General features: G+C 45.2%; 2 protein-coding genes across 2 annotated transcripts in view; both read left to right on the top strand.

The window, feature by feature from the left end:
* The window catches only part of ALK (ALK receptor tyrosine kinase), a 714,184-nt gene that overhangs the window by 501,209 nt on the left and 198,770 nt on the right, over window positions 1-14,205 (top strand). The window lies entirely within an intron of this gene.
* On the top strand, window positions 7,476-8,695 carry LOC132501508 (heterogeneous nuclear ribonucleoprotein D-like). Its single transcript, XM_060117110.1, has one exon. The coding sequence runs from the start codon at window positions 7,563-7,565 to the stop codon at window positions 8,466-8,468; it is 906 nt and encodes a 301-aa protein (XP_059973093.1). The 5' UTR covers window positions 7,476-7,562; the 3' UTR covers window positions 8,469-8,695.

Genomic DNA, 14,205 nt, shown 5'->3' with positions numbered 1-14,205 from the left:
TTCATGCACGTGCTTTTAAGCTGATGGTGGGAGACAACCTGCCAGAAATGTCTGAGTTTCCACCAAACACCTATTATAGGTTAGAAGGTAGACGGCATTGTTGTACTGAAAACCTGTTCATCAGGATTTCCAAAAGGAACAGATATGAGATGTTCAAATGAACCCTTCAGGGTTTCTCCATCTAACTAGGCCTGAAGCTCTGCCCCTTATTAATCTTTAATGAGCAACAAAGAAAAATGTGTCGCTGGCTAATTATTGTGTAGGGTGGCAGATGCTGAGAGAGGAAGAGTCCCCAGAGTCACATCATTTAAAGGGACACTGTCAAAAAGAAAGTTGTATTTTGAAACGGATTCCCTGACCTGTAACATTATCTATTTCTTGGTAAACTTGAATTGTGTTTCTCTCTCGACATTTTTACCATTGTCTCCGTCTTGGGGATTTGAACTTTAAAACTCTGGAGCAATCAGGTGATGGAAACTGAAGGACTAACGTGCTTTTCCTTGTGTCATGATGCCTACTTGGACTGTCTTTTCCCTGCCTCTATTTCCTTCAGATTTCCTCCTAATTAATCTTGTCCCATGCTGAGCTAGACTCTCCCTGACTTTGAATTTTCTTAAGCAGTCTCAACATGTGAATATAAGTCCCTTTAGGGCAGGAACTATGTCTCATCTATATCCAGGACCTACCAGGTGCCTGGTACACAATATGCTCAGTAAGTGTTTATTGAATTCAGTGAAATTGCTTGTATGCACCTTGGGCTTATCTATTTCTTATTCCATGCTATCTCTTTAACCTTCACAACTAAAACATTCCTTGAGGGTAGGATTCCTGTGTTATTCTCCCTTTGCCCTGCTGCTAAAACACTTGCTGCAGATTTATGAACAGGACCTCCACATGTTGTGTGGCGACATTAATTGTTGTTCAAAGTCAGATTTTTATACCAACCCAGCATAAACTATAAAGTGTCCTGTTGGAGTGCATAGTTATATGCTCTCTATATAAGATGAAAGCAGGCTCATCTGACTAGATTTCTTTTATAGACAATTTTATTTTTAGGTTTAAATGCAAGGATCTCAATGCTATATTTTTAGGATACTATTTGCATCAGGAGTCAGTCAGAAAATTTTTTGAATTTAAAAATATTAACCCCAGTTAAATTCTAAACAAGTTGCTGAAGAAGAAGTACTTTTGGAACTTTTAGAAAAGAATGCGGTGATTCCAAGAGTCAACACAGACTCACCTAAAGCCAGTCCTGGAAAACACTTTCTTCAGAAGGGGTGTGAGACTAGGAGGATAAGGGAAAGTGACAGACAGAGCATCTTGATTTAAGCGCCCATTTGACAGTGTTTCCCTTAATATTCTGGTAGATGAGTCTGCAGCAAACTGAACACTTGCATCCAAAGAGGCATGGTGAGTGAGCTCTGTCCATCTGAAAGGTGTCTCTAAGAGAAATGAGAAAGGGCTCTGCCTTGACCTTTGACGACTCTTCCATGTTTTTAATGCATGACTGAAATGGTGGCAGAGAGGGAATCAACATCTGTTCAGACCTATGACATTCTAGAAGCTACATGTTCATTATCTCATTTCATAGGGGGTGCTGATCTACTGATGACACCAAGCTTGGTAGGAAGGCTAATACTACAGATTTTAAATTCTGGAAACCAAACCAGTTAAAATTTGCTGCAGGAAATGTGATGGTCCTGCACTCAGGTTCAAAACAATCTGCTGCTTTGAGCCACAACCTATAAGAGCTGGAAAATCTGGCTTGGAAACAGTTTGTGGGAAGAGGATTAGAGAGGGGTGGGAAGGTGGAGAGATTCCAATTGATTACAAGTTAACATAAAGCCCTGGTGTCCTGCAGCTGCTTGAGAAGACAGCGCCCTAAGGGGCTGCAGGTGCAGAACCAAATCCTAGGGAGAGTTGACCAGCATTCCCTGCATCAGCCAGTCCAGTGCAGGGCACTGCCATCGTCCTAGTATCCAGGAGCTGAAAGCAGCTTCAAGAGTCATCTAGCTGTATTTTTGTCGACGAATTGTAAAGGAACAAACTTAAAAGACGTCCAGAGGAGAATGACCACATCTAGGCGAGTACCAGATATCAAAACAATAGAAATCTATTATAACATATATTTTCAAAGCACTCTCCTATTCATTCTACCATGTAGTCCTTCCAACAGTCCTGTGAGGAAGTCAGTGAAATAGAGGAACGGTGAGCAGAGAGGTGAGGTGACTTGGCCAACCCCCCCAGCCAGTGAAAAAGCCGGATCTCAAGCCAGGATCTCTGGACTCTCAACCCAGTGCTCTTCCTAGGAGCCATGCTGCCTGTCCAAGTCAGCTTCCGGGCCAGCCCTCACCCAGTAGCTGCTCCCTGCAGGGCCTGGCGCAGAGCAGCTGCATTAACAGACAACAGCCAACTGCACCAGTGGCTTTCAGCAGAGCTGGAGCTGGAGTACACTGGGGAATGGCTCTGCCAGGTTTTCACTCAACACCCTTCTGCCAAACCCGCCCTCCCTGCCTGCACTGCTCTTTTGTGAAGTGAGGGATGTAAAACACAACCAAATGCAAACCTGTGGTTCCCTGCCAGCCTGGCCCTCAGAGCTGCCCCTACTCCTAGAAAAAACACCCTGATTATCATTCATTATTTCTACTTCTTAGTATTAAAGCTCTTTGAATATGGCATTGGAGACCACTGGGGAGTTTTAAATTTCATGTCAAATCAGAATTTATGGGCCAGTTCTGAAATGTTACCTCTGGGCTCAATAATTGCAATTCCCTTTTAATCACTCTCTTAGATACCTCTGTTAAAAGACTTCAGTTATTTCCACACAGTGGCCCCCGGGACTGGGCCAATCTGAATACTCAATTTGTGTCACCCCCTTTTGGTTTTTGGGGTTTTTTTTTACATCTTTATTGGAGTATAATTGCTTTACAATGGTGTGTTAGTTTCTGCTTTATAACAAAGTGAATCAGTTATACATATACATATATCCCCATATCTCCTCCCTCTTGCGTCTCCCTCCCACCCTCCCTATCCCACCCCTCCAGGCGGTCACAAAGCACCGAGCTGATCTCCCTGTGCTATGCGGCTGCTTCCCACTAGCTATCTGTTTTACTTTTGGTAGTGTATATATGTCCATGCCACTCTCTCACTTTGTCACAGCTTACCCTTCCCCCTCCCCGTGTCCTCAAGTCCATTCTCTAGTAGGTCTGTGTCTTTATTCCTGTCTTACCCCTAGGTTCTTCATGACATTTTTTTCCTTATATTCCATATATATGTGTTAGCATACGGTATTTTTCTCTTTCTGACTTACTTCACTCTGTATGACAGACTCTAGGTCCATCCACCTCACTACAAATAATTCAATTTCGTTTCTTTTTATGGCTGAGTAATATTCCATTGTATGTATGTGCCACATATTCTTTATCCATTCATCTGTTGATGGACACTTAGGTTGTTTCCATGTCCTGGTTATTGTAAATAGAGCTGCAATGAACATTTTGGTACATGACTCTTTTTGAATTATGGTTTTCTCAGGGTATAGGCCCAGTAGTGGGATTGCTGGGTCATATGGTAGTTCACTTTGTAGTTTTTAAAGGAACCTCCATACTGTTCTCCATAGTGGCTGTACCAATTCACATTCCCACCAGCAGTGCAAGAGTGTTCCTTTTCTCCACACCCTCTCCAGCATTTATTGTTTCTAGACTTTTTGATGATGGCCATTCTGACTGGTATGAGATGATATCTCATTGTAGTTTTGGTTTGCATTTCTCTAATGATTAATGATGTTGAGCATTCTTTCATGTGTTTGTTGGCAATCTGTATATCTTCTGAGGCTTTAGCCATGGGCCCAGTTTGAAGATACCAGGTCTAACAAGCAGTCCCACCAAGGAACCTGGGAGGGTTCTTAGGAATCTCCTCTCACAGGGAGTTGGAAATTCAGGGATCGTACCTCCATCTACCCCTCCCCCTCCACTCCCCAATAGGAAGCAAGAAATTAATGTGTTAGGATGTACATGTTCCACCATGCTTGTTGTGAAAGCTGTACAATTCTGGAAACATGCAAATGATATTGGGAATTTTTCCATAGGAAGTAGCTTAAAGGAATATGATTTGAGGATTCAGGTGGGAGGGTCAGGGAGGGGAGAGATCCTTTAACTGAGCCCTAGGGAGCCCTGTGATATTTGGGGGAAAGTAAAAGCAGGTGTTATCTGAGGGGTTGTGCAGTATTGGAAAGGGACCCCCATCACCAAGGACAGAAAGAGGATACAGGAGCAGCAACAGCCTGTGAAGGACAGCCATGTCACAGAGAAGAGAGAAGAGCTGGAGTGACAGCAAGCTCTTACCCTCTTCCCAAACCTCCAGCTGGACCAGGGTGTAGTGAAGGGGCCGAGACAGAACGCTGGGGGCAGGAGTAGCTAAAGGAGCTACCTCTGAGGTGTCACCAGTGCTTTATATCTGGTGACAGCAATATGTATGGGAGGAATGCACCGCTCTGTATCCAGAGTCACCAGTTGCTGAAAGAAGGTATAATTGTGGGGCCAAAAACATTTGCTTCTGTTTAACAGTGGGCTGGGTGGGGGACAGAGCTCAGACTGGGAAAAGGGGAATTCACCAAAGAGGCTTGGGAGGAAAAGAGAAAACCCAGGACTCAGGGCCTCATACACTGATGCTCCAAGTCCTGACCTTGGGTGAAGGCAGCCAAGAGGGAATGAGATTCCCCGACCTTGGCGAGGAGGTACCCCAGGCCCTCTGTCAGCAGCCCTTTACAGTCTGCAGAGGGATTTTCTGCACTGGCTGGCACAACCTGTGAGAAGACAATTAGTGGACTGGACCAAAGCACGAAGAGCCTTCATCACTCAAGAGTATTGATCTAACAAGGCAATGGACTAAGGGGCATCTCCATACAGAGTGTAGTCACCCCATGGGCAAAATGATTCATTGGGGGTACTATTAACGTAGCAACTTATATGTATTACTCATCTAAAAATAAGATATTAAATTCTACTAATATTTGATATCAGATTGACAGGAGTATGTGTGCATGCTCTAAAGACTTTTATAACAAAGGAAAATAAGTAATAAGATCTTTTAAATTAGATGATGTACTTGATACTAAAGGATACAGTGACATATACTTTAATTCAATACGGGACTTTAGCCCCTGGTCCACCCAAGGCACCTGCCCACAAACCACAAACAGAGCCAAGTCATAGGTGAGGACTAAAGGGCCCCAGTTACCTTTACTCAGTTCAGTAAGAGGCAACGAGGATTAGGTGTCAGATACTGGCCCTAAGTTTCTAGTGTCTGTGATCTTTTTCTATTTAAAAAACTGGGTTCCATTTCCTTCTGCTTTTCATGCCTCAGTTTTCTCATCTGTAAAGTGGGAAGAGTTGTATATTATCCCTGTCCCATAAGAACTGATATTTATTTTCATCCATGTAAAAATGCCAGGGAAAGAAGAGGCTCCCAACTCAGATTTTTCCCAGGCCACTCCCTACACACATGCTTTTCATGCCCCCGCCAAGGGATGGCTCTAGAAACAGAACATCATTAGCAAGACTCCACACGTACCAATGTCAGGCAGACATCATGGCAGCCAATCCCCACACGCCGAGGCCCTCCTGCTTCTGGAATCTTCAGGGGATGGAGAAGAGAGCACCAGCCTGGCAATCACGAGACCAAGCTCTAGCACTTCTATGTAGTCCTCTGAGCAAGCCCTGTAACCCTTTATTCCACTCTACCTGGCTGTGGGACAGCGGATAAGAGCACCTGTATTCTTGTCCCCCGGGGGGCTGTAAGAATCAGGTGAGAAGGTGTGTGTGGAAACATGGAGCCACTCAGATGGGAGCCAGTGTGCTGAGGCAGTGGTCCCACGGCTGTCCCAAGAAGCACTCACCCTGTGAACCTGAGGATTCTGGACTGGGGGTCCATCTTTACCCTGAGCCCATCTCTGGTCTAGATCTGATACATGCAGTAAGTTCTGTGCTCTGCATGCAGTGGGCCCTCAAGAAACTATCTCAGCCATCTCTGGGATACCTCTCAGCTCTGAAGATGTGGGATCTCTGAGTGTCTGAGGCCAGCCTCCCCATCTCCTACAGCAGCCCAGGCTACATCCTGTTTCTGTGGGAAGCCAAGGCACAGAGAGACATCCACGGACTTCAAGTTTGACAGGCCAGAGTGTGAACCTCAGCTTATGAAATGTTGCTTACTAAATCGAGAGCAAGATAATTCGCCTGCTGGAATCTCAGTTTTCTCATCTGTACAATGGGGCACCAAATCCTACCTCTCACAGCCCCTAAGAGTATTAAATGAGATGGCTGTGTAGAGTTCCTTTTTGTCCAAGAGTGGTTGGCATTATAGCCGTTATAATAATCTAATAACAATATAGCAAGTATCACCATCATTGCTGGATGGCACCACTGGCGGGTTTCCAAAGGCAGAGACGCTACAGAACACAGATCCCTTCCACATCCTTCAGGGTCCACCGACAGCAGCGCCTGCCACCCAGCTCCTGCTCTGAGAGCATGAAGAGCCAGAGATGAGTGTCTGCCACCTGCTCGGTGCAGAGGCAACCAGCCCCTTGAATCAGGGGCTCAGGGCTGTTTTGAATGATGTCTCTGAACCTGCTGCAAGCCGTCAGCAGAGCTTTGGAAACACCCACAGCGCTCACACTAGCCAGGAGCTCCTGTGCTGGACTTTGCCCAGCCTTTGTCACCGTCTGCTCCTGCAGTCCTCTGTCCTTTGAGGATGCCTTAGACTGGGGAGGGGAAGAGGGCTCTGCTTGCCCTCTGGGCTCCACGAGAAACATGCCAAACCATTGGATAGGCTCCAGCTTCCATGATCTATCAGTAAAAGGCCTGAGCAAAAAGGTGGGTCTTACAACCTCATCCCCAGGAGTCAGTTGTTTTGACTCTTTGGAGGTCTCTGCTTGCCTTGGTTTTAACAAAACTGCATTTCAGCCTAACCGGTGGCTATGGTGACCTTTGTAATACAGTAGACACCCAGGCAGTCCTTCCTAAGGCACTCTGAGAGGCATACATCTCTTGGGAGGCAGGTAAAGGAAGATGGGCTATTCCTGTCTTATAGGTGAGTGTTCCCCAAGCCCTTGTTGATTAAATAGACCACTGAAGGGGGAACAGGGAGCCTGCCCTTTCCAGAAAATTGCAGTTTCCAGTATATAGGGCCAGGGCCAATGTCAAAAGATTCCGAGTGTTCAAGGCTTTCTTATTATAAATATTCACAGTCCAAGATGACTTGAGGGTGGGGGAGGAAAGCTTAACCTGTGCCCAGGGACTCCTGCCCACCCCCAACCCCAGCCCACGTCTTGCTGGCTCTGCTTCGCAAGTGCCCTGCTTCTAGCGCATCCTTGCAAAGTCCCAGGTCACTCTTTTGAGCTGACCCTTTCCTGTCGTGTGAGACCTGGGGGTGGAAAGTTCAGCCCAGAAATTGGCTCCTGGCTCTTCCGCCGCCATTTTAAATCCAGCTCCATACAACGTTCTGCCGCCGCTGCTGTCGCGACACGGATTGCACGCCAGCGCTTCCCGGCCGACAACTCAGCCGCTATGGAAGACATGAACGAGTACAGCAACATAGAGGAATTTGCAGAGGGATCTAAGATCAACGCGAGCAAGAATCAGCAGGATGACGGTAAAATGTTTATTGGAGGCTTGAGCTGGGATACAAGCAAGAAAGATCTGACTGAATATTTGTCTCGATTTGGGGAAGTTGTAGACTGCACAATTAAAACAGATCCAGTCACTGGAAGATCAAGAGGATTTGGATTTGTGCTTTTCAAAGATGCTGCTAGTGTTGATAAGGTTTTGGAAATGAAAGAACACAAGCTGGATGGCAAATTGATAGACCCTAAAAGAGCCAAAGCTTTAAAAGGGAAGGAACCCCCTAAAAAGGTTTTTGTGGGTGGATTGAGCCCAGATACTTCAGAAGAACAAATTAAAGAATATTTTGGAGCCTTTGGAGAGATTGAAAATATTGAACTTCCCATGGATACAAAAACAAATGAGAGAAGAGGATTTTGTTTTATTACATATACAGACGAAGAGCCAGTAAAGAAATTGTTAGAAAGCAGATACCATCAAATTGGTTCTGGGAAGTGTGAAATCAAAGTTGCACAACCCAAAGAGGTATATAGGCAGCAACAGCAACAACAAAAAGGAGGAAGAGGTGCTGCAGCTGGTGGACGAGGTGGTACTAGGGGTCGTGGCCGAGGTCAGGGCCAAAACTGGAACCAAGGATTTAATAACTATTATGATCAAGGATATGGAAATTACAATAGTGCCTATGGTGGTGATCAAAACTATAGTGGCTATGGCGGCTATGATTATACTGGGTATAACTATGGGAACTATGGATATGGACAGGGATATACAGACTACAGTGGCCAACAGAGCACTTACGGCAAGGCATCTCGAGGGGGTGGCAATCACCAAAATAATTACCAACCATACTAAAAGGGGACGTTGGAGAAAACAGGAAGAGATTGCTAAAGTAATCCATCTTGCAGGACGACATTGAAGATTGGTCTTCTGTTGATCTAAGATGATTATTTTGTAAAAGACTTTCTAGTGTACAAGACACAACTGTGTCCAACTGTATATAGCCGCCAATTAGTTTTTGTTTTTACTTTGTCTTTTGCTACCTGTGTTACAACTCGACGTGGATTTGTGTTTATACAAATTTTATTTGTATGATTTCATGTTAAACCTCAAATAAATGCTTCCTTATGTGAAAAAAAAAAAAAAAAAAAAAGAAATTGGCTCCTGGATAAACGTACCATGGGCACAATCTCAGGGCCCCTCAAGTGGTTCCATCTGCCACGTTCTAGAGAGCTCCCACATGGCTAACACAGTAGAATCCTGAAGCTCAAATTCCATTCATTTCTTCAAGCATGGCTTAAAGGTGTAAGCATTACCCAGGCGAATCTAATGGGCCCGTGGCTCCTGGGTTATTAGCCAGCACTTTCTAGTATCATTCTAAAGTGGGGCCTCCCCGAGGCAAAGGTGATATTGTTCATCTGGGAGCCTGAGGTCAGTGTGTAGGAAAGTGCCTGGCGTTCTTTCTGGCCCCAAGGAAAATGGGGCTTCTCTGTGAGAAATGAACTCTTTTCCCAGTAGCCTGTGGGCTTCCTGTCCATGGCGGGGGTCGTCAGATAGAGGGATGATGCCACTCATCATCCACCATTGGTAAAAATATTGTAAAGTTTGTTTCTCTGCTTGCAGGGGGGGGATTTTTTTTTCTTTTCCATTATGGTTTATCATAAGATACTGAGTATAGTTCCCTGTGCTATACAGTAGGACCTTGTTGTTTATCCATTCCATATATAATAGCTTACATCTGCTAACCCCAACCTCCCACTCCATCCCTCCCCCAGCCCCCTCCCCCTTGGCAACCACAAGTCTGTCCTCTATGTCCGTGAGTCTGTTTCTGTTTCGTAGATAGGTTCATTTGTGTCATACTCTAGATTCCACATATAAGTGATGTCATATGGTATTTGTCTTTCTCTTTCTGACTTACTTCACTTAGTAGGATAATCTCTAGGTCCATCTGTATTGCTGCAAATGGCATTATTTCTTTTTTTATGGCTGAGTAATATTCCATTGTATATATGTATCACATCTTCTTTATCCATTCATCTGTCAATGGACATTTAAGTTGCTTCCATGTCTTGACTATTGTCAGTAGTGCTGCTATGAACACAGGGTTGCATATATCTTTCTGGATTATAATTTTGTCTGGATATATGCCCAGGTGTGGGATTGCTGGATCATATGGTAATTCTATTCTTAGTTTTTTTTGTTTTTTTGTTTTGCGGTACGTGGGCCTCTCACTGTTGTGGCCTCTCCCATTGCGGAGCACAGACTCCGGATGCGCAGGCTCAGCGGCCATGGCTCACCAGCCTAGCCGCTCTGTGGCATGTGGGATCTTCCCAGACCGGGGCACGAACCCGCGTCCCCTGCATCGGCAGGCGGACTCTCAATCACTGTGCCACCAGGGAAGCCCCTAGTCTTAGTTTTTTGAGGAACCTCCATATTGTTTTCCATAGTGGCTGTTATCAACTTACATTCTGGTGGGGATGATTTTGAACTATCCACCTATACTGGTTTGCTAGGGCTACCATAAGAAAGAACAAACTATAACAAACTGGGTGGCTTAAACAACAAACCTTAATTGTCTCATAGTTCCAGAAGTCCAAGCTCAGGGTGGCACCAGGGTTGCTTCCTTCTGAGGGCTGTGAGGGAGAACCTGCTCCATACCCCTCTCCTAGTTTCTGGTGGTTTGTTGGCAATCTTTGGAATTCCTTGACTTGTAGATGCATCACCCCAAACCTCTGCCTTCATCTTCATGTGGCATTCTCCGTGTGTGTGTGTGTCTGTCTCTGTGTCCAGATTTCCCCTTATCATAATCCCCTTATTATAAGAACATGGTCATATTGGATTAGGGCCCACCCTGATGACCTCATTTGAAATTGATTACCTTTCTAAAGACTCTGTTTCCAAATAAGGTCACATTCTGAGGCACTGGGGGTTAGGACTTCAACATAGCTTTTTGGAGCGACACAATTCAACACAAAACACCACCATTTCTAAACATCCCTTCTAGGACCAGAGTAGACCAGCCAAAAATAACAAATGTCACTTCCTTCAAGAAGCTTTTCTACAAATGCCTCAGGGAGAGTCAGGCACATCTTGCCCTTGCTCCCCTGTACCAGTCATTCGGTCCAACCTGGAAGATGGATTCCATAATCAATGAAGAACAGCCCAGTAGAGAAAACATAGAAAAGGGATGCTGGGTACAGGGAACCCCCTGAGCACACACACAGGGGCAGGAAAGAGCCCTGCCATATACGGGGAACCAGAGGCCAGTCTTGAGGGCAATGGAGAGCATGGTCATGCTTGAGTTTTAAAGAAATTATTCCAGACACAATGTATAGAATAGAACCCTCCTGTGTCTACAGAGTAGAGGAGGATAGTTCAGGCCTCAGTCCTTCTCTGCCACGTGACAAGGTTGAACATGGTGATTTCCAAGGTTGCCAAGATTCATGCCAGATTTACATCTTTCAACCCCACAATAATGTCATCTACTATACATGCCACAGTACAGTTTAGGCTCTAGCAGGGCCACTGAGCCTCTCTGTGCCAGGGGGCTCGGGATATGGTCCATCAATGCCTCTGGCAATTGCCTCCATGCCCCTGGATGGCCACCCAGCAAAGGGGCAATACAGGAGCAGAGTGTGAAATGGGGGATCATCTTTAGTGGGGACACACCTGTGGGCTCTCCTGACCCCACCTGGCCAGGGCCCTCCATCCTGTTCCAGCTGACCACTATCCCAGCCCCAGAATTTGCTTACAGGGCCACAGTTTATGGCCAGGTCTACTCTACCGTATACGGTTTCAGCACAGTGGCCTGACCTGGCCAGAGATTTATGACTGAAATGGAGCCTCCTCTGGGCTTGGGCACCAGCATTTTTCTTGGCACAGAGGCTTGAGTTCACACTGAATGAATCAATACATTAATGCGTTAAATGGCATTTAGGCTGGTTCTCTAGGGAGCGAGGTGGGAGACGCTCTCATTTGAGCACAGGCAAGGAGGACAACTTGCCTGGGCTCAATTCCTGGGCCTTGAGGCAGGGACACAGGTTTAAAGCTCCAACCCCTGCCCCACTCAGGACTCAGGGTTCAAGCTGGAGGCAGACTGGGCCAAAGGAGGGATCCTCCAGAAAATGGCCACATTTCAGGTTTCAATGTTTTCTTTATTTTCTTTATCTGGCTCTGGGGAGGATGTATTTTAAAAAAACAAAAACAAAAGAACTAACTGCATTGAGTTGGCTTGAAAGAAATGATTGTATTTGCAAAGAACAGATGGTGCTAAAATTTTATTGGAAGGAAGAGAAAGGTAAGAAAACAGGTTCCAGACTCGCACTGGCTGCTGGTGGGTGATGTGCCCAAATCTCCATACAGAAAAAGTTCCATGGGCAAAATGATCACCTGAGCCTCTACTCAGAGAAAATCCACCACCCACCCTGACAGAGAGACTGTCTGATAAGTCTGTGGAATGGGGAACCCTGCTGGGATCCCCTCCTGGGCTCTCTTCCTTAATTTTAAATGATTCCTGGAATGCTGGTACCAACCAAACCCTCTCCCTTCTCACTTCCCCGGCCCAGAATCCAGCTGGTCCCTCCACACAGCCCCCAGTGGGGGAGGCTTATGGGATGCTGGAGGAGATAGTGACTGGCATGGGACCTAATCCAAAATTCAGAGAAATGGAAGGGGGCCTCAGGACTCTCAGGCTCACTACTTCTGACTTGAAGAAGTTTTCTCTCACTTGATTTTTTGCCTAAGTAATCAATGCTCCCTCCTTTAAAAAAAAAGAAAACCACTAGTGAATCCTCTGTGTATTTTTTTTTAATTTTATTTATTTATTTATTTTAGCTGCATTGGGTCTTTGTTGCTGCACGCGGGCTTTCTCTAGTTGTGGTGAGCGGGGGCTACTTGTTGCAGCGTGTGGGCTTCTCACTGCGGTGGCTTCTCTTGTTGCAGAGCACAGGCTCTAGGCGTGCAGGCTTCAGTAGTTGTGGCTCACAGGCTCTAGAGCACAGGCTCAGTAGTTGTGGCGCACAGGCTTAGTTGCTCCGCGGCATGTGGGATCTTTCCAGACCAGGGCTCGAACCCATGTCCCCTGCATTGTCAGGCGGATTCTTAACCACTGAGCCACCAGGGAAGCCCTCTAGGTATTTTTAAATACAAACTAGAGCAAAGAAATGTTCTTGGACAATAAGCTTAAAACCAATAGTTGCTTGAGAATCAACTTACACCCTTAAACATTTTATTTTAATTTGCAATTTCTAAGCATATGCTAATTCACCAGCCTCTTGCTGTAGGGCCAAGGCCTTTGCTTCCAGTGTGGCCCTGTTGATTGGGAGTTTTGCACTGTCTTTCCATGTAATTCACATTCATGACACCATGACACCACAGCCACGATTTTGTTTCAATTTCTCTAAGATGGAAATAATTTTAGAACACTCGTGAACCAATCTGAAGGTTTTAGGATTCTTAAGGTTTTTTTCCCTCGATCTTTTCTGTTGCCCCATTCACATCTAGTTAAACAACAATTATTTTTAGTGACTTACCTCTACTAGTCTTCACAAAGTAATTCCAATTTTTCTTGCTCATGTTGTATCAACTAAATGAGTACAATTGGCATAAACAGAATTGGGAATAGCTAAAGTAGCTCAAGTGATAGGGGTGGAAAGTATAGGAGTACTACAGAGTAACCTTGAACATTCAGAGCAAGGGTGTTCCACTGAAAATAGAATGTAGAGATTGTGCTAATCCAGCAAGCAAATTGGTCACCAGGAGGTCATTTAAGAACATTTCTTCTACTAACATTTTTTCTTATAAACTGTGGCTATAATCAGTCTACTCCCCTCCACCCCACCCCCAGTGGTTTAGGGGCGAGGTCTGCAGAGGTCAACTCTCAGTCTCCTCTTCGTGGCCTGCTATATAGAATGTAGGAAAAAACTCTCAGCCAGGGACCAGGGTGGATATCTGCCTCCCTCCCACAAACCCATGTATTCCAGCCTGGTTATGACAATGTGGAACTAGAGGAGAGAAGGAATAAGACAGCCTGGGGCAGCACTGGGAGAAGCCAAAATATTTCTTGGAGAATGCCTTTTCTGAGCACTGCTATTCTTCAAATACTAGCCACCCCCAACCCACTAAAAAGCTCTTCTATAAAACTAGCTATTTACATTTAACATAAATTTACACACATGTGCAATATAGTAGAAAGTGCAACACTTTTGAAGATAAATCGTCTTTGGTTCATATTGCCTCTTACCATTTACTACATGGGCAAGTTTATAAGTTCTCTGAGCCTCAATTTTCTCTCTTATAAAATAGGGATGACAATATCTGTTTCATGCATCTATTGTGAAAATTAAATGAGATAAAGTAAAATAGCTGCCTTAAATCCTTTCTGGAATGAATAAACACACACACACAAATAAATGAAATGTATATCGAGTGCCTGGCACAATGTTCCCTGGGGTATCTGCATTTGTGCATTTGTCTCTTCAGCTCCACATGGGAGACTGGAAGGAATCCTAAAAGTTTTGGTGTTCTGGGGTGGGAGGCTCTCCCCAAATCCCTGAAATCCTGTCACACATGGTCAGTCTCCTGTTTCACCTTC

Source organism: Mesoplodon densirostris, chromosome 14 (assembly GCF_025265405.1).
Source record: "Mesoplodon densirostris isolate mMesDen1 chromosome 14, mMesDen1 primary haplotype, whole genome shotgun sequence".
Lineage (NCBI taxonomy): Eukaryota > Metazoa > Chordata > Mammalia > Artiodactyla > Ziphiidae > Mesoplodon > Mesoplodon densirostris.
This window is presented reverse-complemented; position numbering and strand designations above follow the sequence as displayed.